We start from the raw sequence: 18,721 nt of genomic DNA on the forward strand, positions 1-18,721 counted from the left end.
GCCCTACTATTCATTGGAGGAACATTTCCATCACCTATCCTACTCCTTGTAAGAACTGACTATAGGCAAGAGGCCTGTCAAAGCCCATAATCTTACATCATCAAAAGCTTAAAAAGAGAGGGAAAAAACACAGCTCCAGCTAATCCTCATTTCATCAGGAAAGGATCACCAATGTATGAGACAGGAACATTTAAGTAGCCATAATGAATGAGGTATCTGGAATCTCTCAGAAAATACAAGGTGCTCCTCATTTGTCTCCTTATGGTAAAAGGTATTACTCGATCTGTAAAACTAATTAAGTCTTTAATAAATCATTTTAAGAAGTGAGCCTACTAGCAGGAATTTGCAGGTACCTTTTACACTACCCTCCCCCAATCTCCACACCAAGCTTTTATGATCAGAAATCAATAGCTACAAAATTGAGAGTCTTCAGAAACACACCAGACACCAAGTTGGATAAGGCTGTGCTTTATTACATGCATAATTACAAATCTGTGCTAAGTGAAAAATGTATAAAGCAATGGCGACCTGGGTTTAAGCCACACAGAGAAAGGGCTGGACAATCCCATTAACCTTTCTGCCAAAGTCCATTCCATTGCCTTTAACGTGATTGTTTCCTTTTCTTACAATTTGCATAGCACTTACTTGTCAAAGTACTTTCCTTTCATTGTCTCAGTTTATCCTCACAACAACCCTGTGAGGTAGGTAGGGCAATTAACACTATCCCCATTTTGCAGATGGGAACACTGAGGCACAGAGCGGTTAAGATCTCGAGGCTAGTTAGTAGAAGCATAGGGAATAGAAACCAGGTCTCCTAACTCCCCAGCCCACATCTTCCTTTTTGGACTATGTTCCTATGCTTGACCAGGGAGCAGAATGAACTGTGCAGTGAGCCACAGCTTTGGTACAGGCTGTGCCTATGAACAGGGACCAATGTCTCTAAAAGTTAGAATAAAGCTAAGAAAGCGTGACTAAAGGGTTGGCAACACTCAGATAAATAATTGCTCTGAACAGCTCAGCACCAAGTTTCCTGTGGAAACTCTATTAGCTTTAGTTGACTCTAGTTTCTGGACGCCTAGCTACTGCTAATGTCTATACCTTAGCTTCGGTTGAACTTTTACCAACTCTCAGGAACTAAAATGTTGAGTCAGACAGGTTTTCTTTGGCTACTGCAGTTGGAGCCGGCCCTACAAATGAGCTTATTACAGAGACATTCATATAGTGGTCCATGGGCTGGAACCGGCGGCCCCTCTGATCCTCCTGGCCTCACTGGCTCACCTGACAGGTGGTATTTTTCCCACAGCCAGAAATGAATGGACAGAGGTAAGAGCAGGAGGCTGGCCTTGGTCAAATGAAGAAGAGTCACCATCATTACATCAATGGCATCCTTAGGTGACATGACCAGGGTGCTGTCCGTCAAGCCCAACTCCTTTCTGGCCTGTACCTGGTTAGCAGCATAGCTTCAAAAGACAGTTTAAAAGAACAAAATATTAAACACATCATTTTTTTTTACCTAGAATGAAATTAATTCTTAATCATTATATAGTCCCAAGGGACCAAATATATAATAAAAAGTAAATATTTATTAAAATCTGAGTGCTAAAAAGGCGGGACAATGGGAAAGAGAGAGAAGGAATAAAGTGAAATGGAGGAGGGAAAAGGAACACTCTTGAAGGACCATATATTTGAGGTACACTCAATAAGATAATGAGGCTAAACATTCCTACCCTGACAAAACCATCTCGGGCCATTCCCTTATCTCCATTCTGCCAGGTGGCATTTCACTCATCAAACCCTAGACCGCCTCTGACTTTCAACAGATTTGGACTAGTAGATGATAACAAGGTTTAGCAATGAGTACTTCACATGTCTGCATTAAGATGCTAAAGCCCTGGACACTGCCAACAGATACCATTGGCTTTAGCCCCTACAGTGGAGCAAAGCCCCACTGGTTCCATCAACTCAGAAGTATCTTCCATTCTCTACTCTCAGAATGATCCTCTCCCTCCCCAAGGTCCACATTCAAAATAATACACTTAGAGTAACTGAGAAAATTTTTTGAATTCAGGGTATTGGGGTGAGGAGAGACAGAGAGACAGGGGTGGGGAGGAAAGAGGAGGAGAGGCAGAGATCATTTATTTAAACCCTCATATTTTTATACCATCACACACTTTCTTCCCCTTAAAAGGCCAAACTTTAAGCAAGGCATTCATTCAACGAGTGTGCACCCAGAGGCTGAAGACCCTTTGGCAGGAACTTAGAGGTAGGAATTTAAGACTGCGGGATTGGGCTGGATGACCTGATAGGTCCCATCCAAGAAACGCAAACTCCGCACATCATAGACCTTCTTTCTTTCTTGGGTGATTTGGCAAAATCAGACTACAAGGTGGAAAAACCGATTTTGCTCCCTACGTCACTTCAAAACTTTGCCGAGATGCAGATGTTTAGAAATGAGACTGTGACCAGCAAACATTTAGGGAGTAACTTGAAGTTGCTAACACCTACTAGTCCAGGAACTCTTCCCCTTGGGGCAAGCAACCAAAATTGAGGCTGAGCACAGCTCAGTGGTTACCACAGGTCAAATTTACACAGCTCCCTGAGCTCTGAGAAAGCCTCACCTTTTTCTTTTTAATCTACAATAAGTACATACCAGGGAGGCTAACAATATAGATTTTTAAAATATTTTGCTATCAAAATTCAAGATAAGCTACCTAAAGCTTATCACTTAGGCAATGGCAGTAGACGCTGCCCTCCTCCGCAAGAGGGTCTGGTCTTGGGTCAGCCCTCTCCACAAAAGTAGACTGCCTCCACCAAATGCTGCTTTGAGCCTCTTGGTTGCTTGGAAAGCCTGGTCTTTGGTAGACTACTAATTTTTTCTCTCCTTGAGGCACATGATCAAGCAGTTTATAAATGTGGGGGTGTTTGGCTTGGGGCATGGAATGGCCTTCCTCCCACCATCTTACAAGAACTCGTATACTTGCTTACTAGGCTTTTTCCACTGCCATAACTTTCCATTCTCTCTCCAAAGGGAATCCAGGTTATCCCAGAGGTGGTTAAAAAAAAAAATCAAGGTCGTCGGACACTGAAGTTCAGACCACATATTTAGACACCTTTTTTTTAAGGACTCAATATTTCACCTCCCCTTTACTTTCTGAACTCCTCATTTTTTCTCAGAGTTTTTAAGAGCTCAATACTCTATGCACCACCATGAAAGATGCTCTCCTGCTTTCTCTGAACAGATGAGTGGCCTGCGTTTGGCTCTGATCCAGTGAAAGTAAACCGATTCCTCACAATACAATGTGGTCAGTCATCAGTAAGTACTCTGGCAATATAAAACACACTGGTCATGTCAAATTTTCAACTGTCTTCACTATCATTTATTAAAAACTCAACTTCAAAAACTGCACTCCTTGTGATTTATTAAAAAATAAAACCAAAAGATACTGTGGGGTAACAAGTACACCTTCCTACTCATCACCTAACTAAACAAATCAAGGTCAGGATCCAACCGGGACAGGTGATCCAAATACTTAAAACATACAGCAGTGATTACATTCCCTGATCGACTCTCTTGCACGCTGTTTTAAAAAACACATTTGCTCCCCCGACACCTGAATGGGTTCATAAATTCATAGTTAAGAATTACTTCACAGCCTTAGACCATACAAAGTCCCCATTACTTTATCATTCTTGTGTTCAAGCACAACTGAAGACTTGCTAGAGACATTTATGCTTCTTCTCTGCTCTTCCTGTAAAGGGTTCAGATTCAGCCTCTGGTGCCAAAACAACGGAACTGCTTTGCAGTTCCATCAGCAAATTAATCGACTGCTCTGCCAGCTGGCAAATCCAAAGTACCATCAATGTCAGATTATCCACCAGAGGATATCTGCTCTGTGGATTATACCACCTCTACTCCACAGCTGGGCTGAGCCTGAAGGACACCAGAGCCAGAAAAGAGGGGGAGTGTCTGAACGTACATCCAAATAGAAGTGATCTTAAAAGTGGCCATTATTTTGCTTGTTCAGTCCCCTGCTTCTGGCAGTGGCGTGACTAATCATGCCTTAACTATTTCGGCTTCTTTAATTCTTTACATCACAGATCTGAAGATACAAAATATAGCAGTTAGACTTTTACAAATCCATAGACTCTCATTCCTTTCGTGGCCTGGATGCCTACCAGATATTTTGGCTTGGAAAGCCCTAACTCTCTCGAAGCACTTATTGGCATTCTTTTGTAAATCCTTTCCGTGTGTCGGGAAACCTTCTTTCTTATTACCAGAATCGACTGGTCTCGGCTCATACTAATTTTTAAATCACAGATTATCCAGTCTTTTGCCATTGAGGTATGTGGCCATTTGAGACTACTGACAGACCCCCCTATATCAGCTTTGTTGGTTTAAGTATGTCCAACTGCTGAATTGGCAATGGCAGAAAGAACATTTTCCTTTGCCTCAAGACAAGAAACTCTGAGTGTTAAGGTGCTGAGCTAGCAGTCTAGCAGAGAGCTCTACCACAATTAGCCAAACTTGGAGCCAAACCATCGGACTGGACATATAATGGATACCATACACTACAGCTACTTCTAGCATATGAGTTACAAGGATTCCTGAGAAGCTGAGGTTAATGAATGAGATTTATCAGGAGTGAGGTATCAAAGGGATATTATTCTCTGGAGGGCCAATCGGTGCTTAGTATCTAGAAAGTATACCTTGGCACAGTGTTATCTGATTTCTTGAATTTATTCTCTGAAGTAGCACCTGAACACTGGCTCATCTGTCTCAAATCAAAAACAGAGCCTAGAAGAAACACAAAGGCAAACTTAGACACTCTCCATATCACTGCTGTACTATGAAATGCGACCAAACCTTTCACCATCACCAAATACCAGAGATACTAACATTTCCTGTTTTGCAAACTTTAGTTGGACGGCTGATAAGAAAAGACAGGTAGTGAACCAGAAGTACACACATAAGAACTTTGATTTGCGCACAACAGACGCGGTGGTCAGGCAAATAGCCTCATCTCGTGTGAGGGAATCAGTGGTACAGAAGGGACAAAAGACGTGAAGTTACTGAGTCATGACTATAATATAATATAACCTAGGGAGGTTTTTGTCTTTTTCATTAAAATGCTAGAGTGATATACTTAAGAGGAGAAACTCTGGTGACTGCCTTGATATTTTAAAGATAAAAATCAAAATAAGCCTTGGCTCCCCAGTTCTAGGCAATAAAAGAATTTCAGATTTTGGAAAGATAAGAAACTAGGGGTAAAAAATCCTAGAATCAGAGATAGACAACTTTTAAAATGAGGTACGCTGAGGTGCTTGGAGTGGGAGGAGAGGCTGTGCCGAGTGACTGCTGATTCTAGGCTAGAAGCATGGTGGGAAGCGCTGGGAACAGACTTGTAAAATGGGAAAGGCTCAACTCCCACCCCTAGCATTTGAGTCTCACTGCTGTGGGCGTCAGCATGGAAATGGAGCTACTGGGCTATAAAGCAAAGCAAATGGTTGTGCGTCACCTCTCATCCATGGGCTGTAAGATTGTAGAGGCTGGGTTTACAATTTAACTAGCCCTGGGAGTTACTTTTTTGTAACAGGAATGATTAACCGGGCACACTACTCAATCCCAAAGACAGGACTCAGGACTGAGGCGTGGGAAAGGGAGAATGGAGGGGGAACAACAGCACGTGGGTAAAACTGTAGAAAACGAAACAGTAGTCGGAATGATGATGGTGGCTCTGTAACTCCACCAGGTGTCCCTAGAGTGTGATATTTTCTACTGCAGTAAAGGTGGTAGGAAATTGAGACAGGCACCTTTTCAATTGTATACAAGCACCTTTGGTGTCACCAGGCCTTGTCCACACCCCTGGGTCTCAGGAAGGTTCTGCATTTTATTTAGAATTCTAAGGAGCCTCAAGAGAGTCACAGCTGCCTATCCTGTTCCAATGCCTTGAATATACCTGAAAGTACCCCAAGTCTAAATTCACGATCACGGGGACAACACTGGCCTGTTATATATATGTACTTAACACTGGGAGGAGGCATGAGTGCCCAGTCATTTTAGTACTGGTGGTTGTTATGAAGGAATGCATGAGAACGCAGATACAGTTCGGGATCTTCCCTGGTTTACCAGTATGCAGTCTAGACTTGGTTCCCTTTACTATTCTTACATATTCCAGAAGCTAAAAGCACCATCACTCATGGAGGTGGCATCTGGGTAAGAGTTGGGACCTCACAAAAATGTGAAAGTCCTGGTCATTGACTTTGCTTAGAACTTTACTAATCATTCGTTTCAAGGAAGATGGAGAAATCATTCCTTGCTACTAACAAATTCGTGGCAAAGTCCTTGTCTACTAGCTAACAAAGGCCATCTGGAAAATTACCCTTTTTGCAGACAAGGAGAAAATTCTATAACTTATCTTTTGTGCACTTCAAAAGAGTACCAGGAACAAGCAAGCTATAAAAGTCAACCTCTCTACATTCATTTAGAGGAGATTAACCAAAGCAGCATTGTCTTATAATCAGGTATTAAAATTAACATACACATACACACACATAAACTAATAATGCTAAATATTGTAACAAGAACAAGATAACATTTGAACTGAATTCACAGTCTGGAAAATACCATTCCTATTTTCCTTCTGGTTTTCCTTTCTGTGGTTGGAAAAGCAAAGTCCCTGGTTTACACTTCATCTTCCACCAATGACAGAGTCCAAAAAAGTGACTTTTTCATGAGCTTCCTGCAGGCTATAGGTCAGGACGGTTGGAATTTTTCTTGCATAGTTTTCAGTGATTGCATATTGGCTAATACTTATGTTTTAAATTAAAAAAATCTTTAGAAAAAGAATTAAACCATAGCAATCTTGTTTACTCTTTCATGAAATCTTCCTAATGCAATATCACAGAAGCCTAACTGAATTTTCTCCTAAAGAGAAGATTAATTTCCAGAGATTATGTAGTGCAACTGGTTAACTTGTAGGAAAGAGACAACACACAAATATAACTTCACCATCCAAATGTGGGAAATGTTTTTTGGGTACCCAGTTAATAAAATATATCCATGGTCTGCAATGTCCTTCCTGTTTTATATCCAGTACAACCCTGTGATTCTAGTTGAAGAGAATGGAATCAGGATCTTGGTTCGCCATCTGTGCTATATGCTTTAGCACATCCTTTTTGGTAATGATTCCAAGCAATCGCCTAAAAGATAAAACAAGACAAAAATTAATCTGTAGTTAAAATAACATTCTCAAAGGTGACACTTTTTGTGGTCCTTTTCATCTTTGTCTTTGAATACTATCTGTACTTACAGAACGATGACAGGACTAGATTACATGTACCAGGTAAATGGGACAATGCATGGGTCCCGAAGCATGCTCTAAGCACTTCTTCCTCTAGGTCTTAAATCCTGCTATTTCCTGTGGTTTAAATATTCTTCTCTCTATATACAAATCTTACCTTTTGCAACCCAGTTCAAATGTCCCTCTTCCAGAACACCTTCCCTGATCCTACGAGCCAGTAATAACTGTGCCCTCCTCCTGGGAACAGCATGTTCTGTGCACACCTCTTCCGTAGCATTTGTCCAATTTGCTGTGTTCTCAGCTTCCCTATAAACACTGTATGCTCCTTGAGGGCAGAGAAGGGTCTCATTGCTTTTTGCCTCTCCCCAGAATCTAGTGGAATGCCTTCTTACATGAAGTACAGATTCAGTAAAGGTTGAATGGATCAGTTAGGAAAAGTCCCCTAACTGATCTCAATCCTGCAAGACATCTGCTACGCTATTCAGAAACTGTAGAGGGCGAAATTCTTATATAATCATTAGATTAACATACCAGGGTCAAAAACAACAACAACAAAAACAAAAACACGCACCCTTCTCCTCAACCTCCTTTCTTTTCCAATAAAAATAGCATGGCTTCCTTTACTGGATAAGAAATATCCCAGAAAGAAAGAGCCTTAGCCTTGGAAGTCAGAAGACTTGTGTTTAGGGAGTTCCCTGGTGGCCTAATGGTTAGGATTCCGGGCTTCCATTGCATGTCCTGGGTTCAATCCCTGGTCTGGGAACTGAGATCCCGCAAACTGTGTGGCGAGACCAAAATAAATAAATAAATAAAGGCTACCACTACTAGACAGTAACTGAGGGTCCTTGTGCAAATCTTTAAACCTCACTGGAACTTGGTTTTCTCACCCTCAAATAATAACAACAAAGGTATCGTAAGCACCAAATACTATACATATACTACCTAATACCATTATAATTTCAGTGCTGCCTGTTCATGAGAACATAGTTGTTTCCTTTGTGGGGGAGGAACTGAGTTATTTATAATGTACAACCAGCAGTTCGCATCTCTCAAACCCACTATCTTCCCCAAACTCCTTTTCTATTAATTATGACAAAAAAAGAAACACATTCATCTTCATCTCAGAGCTTCAAAAAGGTCTATAAATGCTACAAGTATTCATGTGAGTTGGGTTCTTCTTTCTTTATCTCTCTACATTCTCTTTTCCTCCCAAATCCAATTTGCCTTCACCAAAGAGCTCTCACCCATTGTGTGTAACCAGGCACTGCCGCAGTCCCAGCTTGCGGAAGATATCTACCACGATCTCCATGGGTGTAAGGTCAGTCACAGTGAAGGGGCTGAGATCCAGGATGTTCCGAAGCTTGAGGGTAGGTGGGGTGTATGGTGGCACTGGAGGAGAATGCTCGGTGAAATAAATGACAGAAGTGCTCACAACTCCATCCTGTTTTTTTCGAGCATTTTCTATTTGAAAAGTAGAAAACAAAAGGTTGAAAAAGGAATGACTACTTCTAAACTTCTGGCCCCTAACCAGTCCCCTCTCCACTCTGTCCTTCCCCTTTTCACGCATGCATGCATGCTTAGTGATTGATTGTATAGTTGATTTACAATGTTGTGTTAGTTTCAGGTATACAGCAAAGTGATTCAGTTTTATATATGTATATATACATATAATTATATATATATTGATATATATAAACATTCTTTTTCAGATTCTTTCCCATTACAGGTTATTACAAGATACTGAATATACTTCCCTGTGCCATACAGTAGCCTTGTTGCTTATCTATTTTATATATAGTAGTGTGTACCTGTTAACCCCAAACTCCTAATTTATCCCTCCCTTCCCCTCATGCATATTTATTTATTTCCATAGTGGATTCCCTTATCCCATTTCTGAAATCCTTACCAATTGAAATAATGAGGTCTCTTCGGAGGACAAAACCCACAAGTCTTTGGGACTCCCGGGACACCACAACTGGGAAGCCACTGTAAGTGGTTTCACTGATTATGGTCTCTACGTCTTCCACAGTCATACTGTCCTGAGTAAGGACAGTCAACAAAGGATCATTTCTCCGGGGTTTCATCACATCCATTGCCAGGGTCTTGTGAGCAAACTCTTCTTTGGCTTCAAGAAAGGGGTATCCATTGAGACGGATGTGGGCATCATAGATGCCCTCCCGCCCAAGAGCATCTGCCACCCACTTGCTTGTCATGGCTGCGGCCATCAGAGGCACAATGTATTCCAAGCCACCAGTTAGTTCAAACATTATGACAACAAGAGAAACAGTCATCCGAGTCACCCCGCCTGCAAAAAACAGACACAGGCTACTTACTGAAGGGAGCAAAAGTATAGGATTCATTACAGTTATGGGCCTGTCACAGGCCCCATCCAGAAAAAGCTACTTACCAGAAACATCACTAAAAGGAGGCCTCACCTATAGACCCCTGCAACTGCATTCAAGCAAGTTTACAGTGAACATGAGTCAGACTTCTAAAAATAATCTCTACAAAAGTACAAGATACCTCCTTCATTCTTCGTCTTTTTTTCATTTGTCTGTTGCTCCCCACCCCCCAATTATATAAGTAATTGCATAAGATCTCTATGATTTGTGTAACACTACAGATACGAGAGGTTCTCTGGGATGTGCAGGCCCACGGTGGAAAGATAAGAAAATACATATATTTTTAAAGTATATAAAAGAAAGCCATTATCCATAAGCTCACTGTCTAGAAATATGCTGAGTAAAAATTTCAAATGACTTTTTTCAAAAACGTATGTTTTTATACAGATGAACTCATATTATACGTTTAAATTCCCCACCATGCTTTTTCTCCTAACTTTATATTAGGAATACTTTGTATATTAGTACAAATGTATTTAACATTGTATTTAAAGATATTAAACCTATTAGCATCACATTCAGTGGCTGTATGGTATGGCATTATATGGATGTACTATACCATAATTTATTTAACCAGTCCCTTATTGTGCTTTTAGGTTGATTCCAGTTATTTGCTATTACACATAATACCATGATGCACATTCTTGTGCAGATCATCTTTGCCCAAATTTCTGATTATTTCCTCAATATGACGGAATTTGAGAGAAGAATTACTCTCAAAGGGGAGGAATGGAGATATATGGTAAAGAATGCTTTCTTAAAGCACTTGAAAATGGCAAGCCCAACAAGAAATGGAGAGTCATCTTTAAAAAAATCTACAGTCGGGCTTCCCTGGTGGCACAGTGGTTGAGAGTCCGCCTGCCGATGCAGGGGACACGGGTTCGTGCCCCGGTCCGGGAAGATCCCACGTGCCGTGGAGCGGCTAGTACCCGTGAGCCATGGCCGCTGAGCCTGCACGTCCGGAGCCTGTGCTCCGCAACGGGAGAGGCCACAACAGTGAGAGGCCCACGTACCGCAAAAAAAAAGAAAAATCTACAGTCAATTGTGTTTAATATCACTCGTCTTTATAATGCCACCTGGGTAGCAATCTCTTTGGAATCAATGCAAACAGTACTCACCCAAGCAGGCTGCAGCCCCAACCATCGCATAAAGGCCAGGGGTGATACAATCCGCTCCTTGACTGCACCAGCTATTGAAGATGGCCCAGTCATGGTGGTAATAAGCCAGCTGTTCCATCCCTACTCCCAAAAGCCGACCCGCTATAGCACCAACAGCCATGCTAGGGATAAAGAGGCCAGAAGGGATCTGCAAAGAGAAAGCAAAAGATGGTCAGTGAGAAGTGATGTGATCGTCCGGCACATGGTAAGGGCTAGAGGACTGACCCTCTGCGAAGCGAACAGGCCAATGACAATTTAACTATGCACTACGCTAGCAAGTGGCCGCAAAGATTTGTGTAACACTACAGGGACTAGAGGTTCTCTGGAACGTGCAGGCAAGGACGACTGCAAAGACGCTTACCCTGATTCGGGGTCCATCAGGCAAGAGCCTGAACTCTCCAGACCAACACAGAACTGGAGGCAGAAATTAAGCCTTTCCCAAAGAAAAAGGAAAATAGATGGAGTTTCTCATATATGCAGACATTTTCCCCAATTTTGAATTCTAATCAACAACAATTACCCTTTATTGACTATCTACAATGTTCAATGCTGGATGCTCTATGGACCAGATTTCATGGGTTCTTTACAACCACCCCAGGAGGCAGGTGTTATAATTCCCAACTCGCAAAGGACCTAAGGTGCAGAGAGGTTAAGGAACTCACCCAAGGCCAAGATTTAGTAAACGCTGGTACTGCGGTTTAAATGCAATGCTTGTAACCACTCTCATGTATTGAATCTTGACCCATTACTCACACAAAAAGGATGGCACATGAGGTTTCAGTTTAACAGTATAAAGAAAGAATAAATGATTAAGTTTTCTTAATGAGATAGTGACTATGGTTGCATGACTGTCCCAAAAAGGAACCCCCATCTGTCTCCCCATTCTTTTTTTTTTAACACCTTTATTGGAGTATAATTGCTTTACAATGGTGTGTTAGTTTCTGCTTGATAACAAAGTGAATCAGTTATACATATACATATGTTCCCATATCTCTTCCCTCTTGCGTCTCCCTCCCTCCCACCCTCCCTATCCCACCCCTCTAGGTGGTCACAAAGCACTGAGCTGATCTCTCAGTGCTATGCGGCTGCTTCCCACTAGCTATCTATTTTACGTTTGGTAGTGTATATATGTCCATGCCACTGGAAGCAACCTAAGTGTCCATCATCGGATGAATGGATAAAGAAGATGTGGCACATATATACAATGGAATATTACTCAGCCATAAAAAGAAATGAAATTGAGTTATTTGTAGTGAGGTGGATGGACCTAGAGTCTGTCATACAGAGTGAAGTAAGTCAGAAAGAGAAAAACAAATACCATATGCTAACACATATATATGGAATCTAAGAAAAAAAAAAAAGGTCATGAAGAACCTAGGGGTAAGATGGGAATAAAGACACAGACCTACTAGAGAATGGACTTGAGGATATGGGGAGGGGGAAGGGTAAGCTGTCCCCACTCTTTTTTTGACTCCTAGGATACAATAGTGCATTCTCAATTTTCTGTGCTAAGAGAGGGAAAATGATGACAGAGATAATCCAAACAGCAGATTATTTTAAAATAGCTTGTATTCAATTCTGGAATATATTTGAATCAGGGTGGGTCTGATGGTCTGCAAATTCACTTTAGATGAAAGAATGAAGCCACGAGGTAAAAAGTAACTCAAGAAGCACTGAAAATCTGTCCAGGGTGTTGAGGAGGATGCATATCAATTCAGAGATTACAGTACTGCCTAAACCGACTTGCTGGCTCTTATTTTCTGGTTTGAATCTCCATTTCCCTAGAGAAGAGGAAATACCTTGGTAGCTGAGTGCTAAAAAAAGAAACAAACAAATGAAAACCAAGGAAGAGAAGGAAAATACTTTACAAATTTTCCTTCCTGGTTTCTTCTGACACACGGAAATGATAATGGGTACTGAAAATAAAAGATGCTGGCCTAATACCAGCTGTTGATAATCTAAATACTAATTTAGGATCACCTGTGAAGTTCTTGCTAATTGGACACTGATAACTGTAAAAAATACATTTAGCTACCTATTGGGTTGAGCCATATGAAATTGCTATTTTAGTGGTCAAAATGGTCGGCAACTTCTTTTGGTTCAACCTACTATCTTGCTTTATTCGTAACTCTAAAGCCACTTTATAAGGACCAAAAATGTGTTGGTCAGATATTGTTTTGATATAAAATGCACTGGAATAAATACCTCAGCATCCTTTTTGAGAGGCAAAATATGTTTTCCACAGAAAAGGAGAAAATCTTTCTACTTGAAATCTCATCACTGAGGTTTGCATTTGGCCTAAAACTGGGCTTGCACAGTTTTAGATAGAGGTACAATCATCTAAGAAGTTATGAGAACACGTGGGGGTAAAAAGGGATTTGGGTCTTTGAAGTTGGATGCGCCACACGAACTATGAGAATCGTACAATATCTTGGCTTTGCCCTCCAAACTTACAGCCACACAAATATCCACCAAGGACCAAAAGAATCTCCTCACCTTCATGCCAAAAGTGAATATAGTGATGACAATTTTCAGTATGAGTGTCAAGGCCAGCTGCCACATTGCGCTGTAGACTCCCACACCAGCTGGTCTGTCGGGCAGCTCACCCGCCTTGCTTGTGTTGAAACGGTTCTCATAATCACAGAGCTTAGAGGAGTCCAGAAGGCCACAGTCATTGAACAGCTCAGAAATGAGCTCACTTGTGCTCATACGGGTGTACTCATTGGGGAAAGCCAGGATGGCAGTGATGGCCGTCATGACGAGTACCTCTATGACAGGATACTTGCCCAACTGGGTGGTCTTACGCTTCCGACACCAGGCAATATTGGTGCGGATAAACAAAGCTCCCCACAGACCACCAAATATGCCCAACAGAATGAAGGGCACGAGCTCAAAGAGATGCCATGGGGTGTGAAACTCCACATAAAATAGAACCAGGCGGCTGTTCCCAAACGGATTGATGGAGCGTAGAGTGAATGCTGCCACTAAAGCAGCAAAAAACGAACGCCACAGTGTTTTGAGGGGAAAGTAGTAGCTGACCTATAAGAGAGAAAATGAGAAAGTAAGCTCAGTCAACGTGCATAAACTGGGGTGAAAACTGGTGCTGCAGGAATTAGAGTTGAGGATGAAAATGGCCTGGAGATCTCTGGCTCCGTGGCAAAGCACTGGAGGTGGGCAGAGCACTTTGGGACTGCAATGTACACAGACAATGGCCAGAATTCCTGGCACAAAATCATGTGCGTGGCTCTACAGACAGATAAAAGTATTACCTCTTCTAGGCTGAATAATACTCCGCCAATAGGTGCCCCAAAGGCTACAGATACACCGGCTGCAGCTGCAGCTGACAAGACCTATGATGTAAAACCCAAAATTAGTGAATAGATCAAGGCCACTTTCCTACCTTCAATCACATTTTAAAAAGGAATGTTAGTGGTTACTAAATAAAAAAACAATTTTATATGCTCCATATCCAGTTTATCAAAAATGAAGTTCAATGTATATTTACTTTGAGAGCAAACACTGTATGCTGAATTTTGAACACATGGTTCACATGCTGGTACATGTAGAGGGCCTTCCTTCGTAATTAATTTAGGCATGTACTTGATCCCAAATTATGCCCCCATCCCCAACACTCCCAATTCCGTAACTGATTTTGAGTCTGCAGACCTATTTATCACCTAAATGAGATACTTCCAGTGATGTATTTACATAGCACTTTCTTTATAAAGGAAAGCTTTTAAAATGAGATTTTAAAGGTTCTAATGATACAAAACTGAAGTAATGATTGGCTCACAGCTAGTCAGAAGTTGAAAATATTCAGACAATAAGTATTTAGAGTTTCCTGTACTATGTGCCCTACTCCATGCCTAGTGACCTATGGAAACAGAAGTAGGGGGGCGACTAGAGGCAAAATTGGGGATAGATTTTGAAAGGAAGAGAAGACCTAAATGTGTTTAGGTGTGGCAAGGAAAAGGGTGAGGAGGGAGGGGAAGAGGAAGAAGCTGTGAGAGAGAAATTAAAAGGGACAAGGAGATGGGGAAAGAGAGCAAGTGATATTTCGAGAGCACCATCTTTGTATGTCATAGGCATTGGCGTGTGTATGTAAAAGGTGCATGACAAACACACCAGAATTAATAGAAGGATAAAGTCCTTTCATTGGATTCTGGTTGCTGTGGGGTGGTATATAATTTGTGGTAGTGAGGAACTATTTTTAAAAGGAAGTTGAATAAAATTAAGAGTTTTTGAAGAAAAAATGGTTCTTGGCAAAAATAAATAGGCAGGTTTCTCTGCGAGTGCAGGATGGCCAAAGAAAATGAAGGGGGTGGGGGGGAAGAGTGATCTCTGGTGCTAGCTGGGGAGGACTTTGAAATTCAAGGCTAGAATGACTTTCATCTGAGAAGGATGAGGACATTTAACATGGAACTTGAGAAAGGGGATTTCAGTGACTTTGTTTAGGTTGAATTATGAGGGAGAAGAAAGAATCGAAGTGGCCTATTTGCCTTAATATTATGTTGTAGAGTAGGGTCTATCTACACCCTACCTTCTCAAATCTCTATTTTACTCTCAACCATCTGGCCACTTTGACAAGGCCCTGGGACATAAAAGGGTTACTGCTGATGGTGAGAACAACAGGAAAAAATAACTGCAAAGTCTGAATAAGCAACAGGAAGTGAATGACATTCAAATATTCATGAGTTTAGTTAGAAATATATATGACATCTGTACAGAGAACCAGCCAAATGAAACTCCTCTCTTATTTTATAAAGAACTATTTGAACAAAAATGCCAATTTTTATGGAATGAAAGTAACTAGCAATCTACAGTTTCAAAGTTACCTCTACCTATGCAAAACCAGCAACAATCAACACTTTACTCTTGACAGTTAAAATGTTTTTTTTTCATGTCTTTAGCTTCTGTTATACATTATTCCTGTCTAACAACCTCACTAATTTAATACTGCCTTTATGTCCCTCTACATTTGACAGATAGCTAAACAACCTACTCAGATTTCCCCCTCTCTCTCCTGCTAGCCTACCTCTCCTGCCAGGAACTTTCCCCCTTGAACTATCAAAATGTATTCCATATTTGAAATTTCAACATGTTTGAGTTTCCTTCCGAGTGTTATGGTGAATTTTGTTTTGTTTTGTTTTGTTTTGTTTTCAGAACAAATCATTAGGTTCCAATTTTGTGAAAAATCCTTTCCAATGAAATGACCTTGGTCTTGACCCATTCCATATGTGATTTCTTTGTAATTCAAGGAAAATAGAGCAAGAACCATTTTCTTAAATCCTTAATTATAGCAGGACAAAAGTAACCAATGACTTGGAACTTTTAAAAAAATGTTCTTCCTCCTCAAAATGACATACATTAACAACTGTATAAACACGAGAACAACTATAGAGATGCTGCAGCGGGGTTAATTTAGCGGGGTTGAGCCAGAAGACAAGGGAGAGAGAGATCCAATACAGAGAGAAACCAATGCAGCGTCCTGTTAGGTAGAAATAAAAGATGGAAAAGCTGGCATCTTAAACACATGCTGAATTTTATATTCTTTCACAGGGATAAACAACTTTCTTTTAAAATAATCTTCCATTAGTTTTGTACTTATTTTGTAATAGAAATAGCACATGCTTGTATAGAATTATTCATAATAAAAAGTTGACGTCCTTACTTCTCCCTCACTTTCCCCCTCACCAGAGGTAGACATTTTTTAACAGTTTGGGGTGAAACCACTTTCCAGTCATTTTCTTTCTAGGTGCATATATACATACTTTTCAAAAACATTAACTGATTTTTACTATACACATTATTCTGAGATTGGCTTCTAAAAGTTTAATGGTATTTTATAGCCATCATTCCATGTGAGTATACATAGCATTATCTCATTCTTTTTAACAGTTGCACAGTATTCTAGAGTATGGACAGAATATTGTTTAATCAGTCCCCCATTGATGGACATTTTGATTGCTTCAGTTTTTCACGATGTTGACAGATGCTTCACTGTCCATCCCTATACATCTTTGTGCACACATGGTAGGATGTCTGTAGGATACATTTCTAGAAGTGGAACTTCTGGGTCAAAGGGCATTTGCATTAACACTGGTAGAATCTCCCAACTCTCATCCCTAAGGTTGTACCATTTATGCTCTCACCAAAAAAGAGACTATTAAGGCCGTTTGTTATTACCTCTCTGCGTTTGGCTTCATTCTTCCTGTATTTGTTGAAGCAGTGGCACAGGATGTTCCCACAGCAGCAAGCCACGTGCACTAGGGGGCCCTCTTTGCCCAAGCTCAGGCCAGATGACACTGCCAGCACCAGTGTTATGGTTTTGATAATCAGGGTCCACTTACCCAGATAGCCCCTAATAATGAAACCACTCAAGATAGTTTTTATCTGCAGGTCAAACACAGAGAGATTGAATACAGACTAAGTAAGGAAACAAGGCTAAGAAGCTATAAATCTGGTCCTCGTTATAGAAACTGCACCTTTTGAAAACAACTGATATATAAATGCTTGACCCACAGTGATCCCAGTTTGGGAGGGAGCCCAGCAGCCCAAGAAAGTGAGAAATGTTCTTTAAACTTTCATGTTCCTTTTTTTCTTTTTGGCCATGTGATAGCTGGGCAAGGTAGTATTGTAAGTATGAGAGTGCATTGTATGGAGAAGGGGCGGCAGAGAGGGAGGGTGTTTCCCTTACTTAATCCTTACAGGCTAGTATAGCCCTGATTCTCTACCAAGGAATCTGTAACTATGACTTGGTCAGGAAACAGAGGGGGCAAGGTCATCCAGGTAACCTAAAATCTCTGTGGTTTCAGTCACTGTCAAGCAATCTAAACCAAAAGTACTTAGAAATAGGGTTTTAGTCACCCTCCTTCTAGCCCAAATCATATTGCAGGAAATGTAGCAAAACAGTTTTATTTCTTCTGCTCTAACAAAGTTAACAATACCACTATTTTTTCAGACCAGAAGCCTGGGATCTACCCTAGGAGCTTCTTGGTTAGGGAGTCGGGGAGGTCTTCAGGGGCCTGGTTCACCAGGAACCCGGAGGAGGCTAGGAATCAACTCCTTTATTTATTTTTAAAATATTTATTTATTTATGGCTGTGTAGGGTCTTTGTTGCTGTGCTCAGGCTTTCTCTAGTTGCAGCGAGCAGGGGCTACTCTTTGTTGCGGTGCACAGGCTTCGCATTGTAGTGGCTTCTCTTGCTGCGGAGCACGGGCTCTAGGCGCGCAGGCTTCAGTAGTTGTGGCTCTCCGGCTCTAGAGTGCAGGCTCAGTAGTTGTGGCACACGGGCTTAGTTACTCCGTGGCATGTGGGATCTTCCCGGACCAGGGATCAAACCCGTGTCCCCTGCATTGGCAGGCGGATTTTTAACCACTGCCCCACCAGGAAGTCCCTCAACTCCCTTTAATGTCCAGGTAGCCCAGCCTGGGAGGAGACTGAAGGGAAGATCTAGAGAGGCCCTAGATTGCCTCGTGATCTGATCCTGCTTGATATTCAACTGTGGTATATGCTGGAATACATATTAAATCGTTTTAACTAAAAAGGATTCATTATTGTTACCATTTATAAACCATTTTAGAGACTCACCTCAGGGATTCCGGAGCCACAGGCGTACGGTGCGAACACCTTGACAAGAGATACGGCAAGGAAGGCAAATAGGAGAGCCCAGAGGACATACATGAAGTAATTGACTATGTAAGCAAAGGCTCCCTGGAACAGGGGAAAAAGAAAGACGCTTGTTTTAGCCCAGACAGCCTCAGTGAGGCATGCATCTCTTCTGAGGAATGGGTTTTCAGGAGAGGAGGTCAGAAAGAAAAAAAAAACATTAAATTGCTCAAGATGTTCCTTCCCAGACTGT

General features: G+C 41.3%; 1 protein-coding gene across 5 annotated transcripts in view; it reads right to left on the bottom strand.

Moving 5' to 3' along the window:
• Window positions 1–452: 452 nt before the first annotated feature.
• CLCN5 (chloride voltage-gated channel 5) overlaps window positions 453–18,721 on the bottom strand; it is a 159,568-nt gene continuing 141,299 nt past the window's right edge. For all 5 annotated transcript variants that reach the window (XM_067724457.1, XM_067724459.1, XM_067724458.1 and 2 more), the window contains 8 exons: window positions 18,451–18,573; window positions 17,047–17,253; window positions 14,130–14,210; window positions 13,357–13,899; window positions 10,822–11,008; window positions 9,208–9,606; window positions 8,546–8,762; window positions 453–7,200 (listed from right to left, as the gene is read on the bottom strand). In XM_067724457.1, the coding sequence (XP_067580558.1) occupies window positions 7,110–7,200; window positions 8,546–8,762; window positions 9,208–9,606; window positions 10,822–11,008; window positions 13,357–13,899; window positions 14,130–14,210; window positions 17,047–17,253; window positions 18,451–18,573 (1,848 nt within the window). In that variant the 3' untranslated portion in view covers window positions 453–7,109. The remainder of the gene's footprint in view (window positions 7,201–8,545; window positions 8,763–9,207; window positions 9,607–10,821; window positions 11,009–13,356; window positions 13,900–14,129; window positions 14,211–17,046; window positions 17,254–18,450; window positions 18,574–18,721) is intronic.

This window comes from Pseudorca crassidens, chromosome X (assembly GCF_039906515.1).
Source record: "Pseudorca crassidens isolate mPseCra1 chromosome X, mPseCra1.hap1, whole genome shotgun sequence".
Classification (NCBI taxonomy): Eukaryota; Metazoa; Chordata; class Mammalia; order Artiodactyla; family Delphinidae; genus Pseudorca; species Pseudorca crassidens.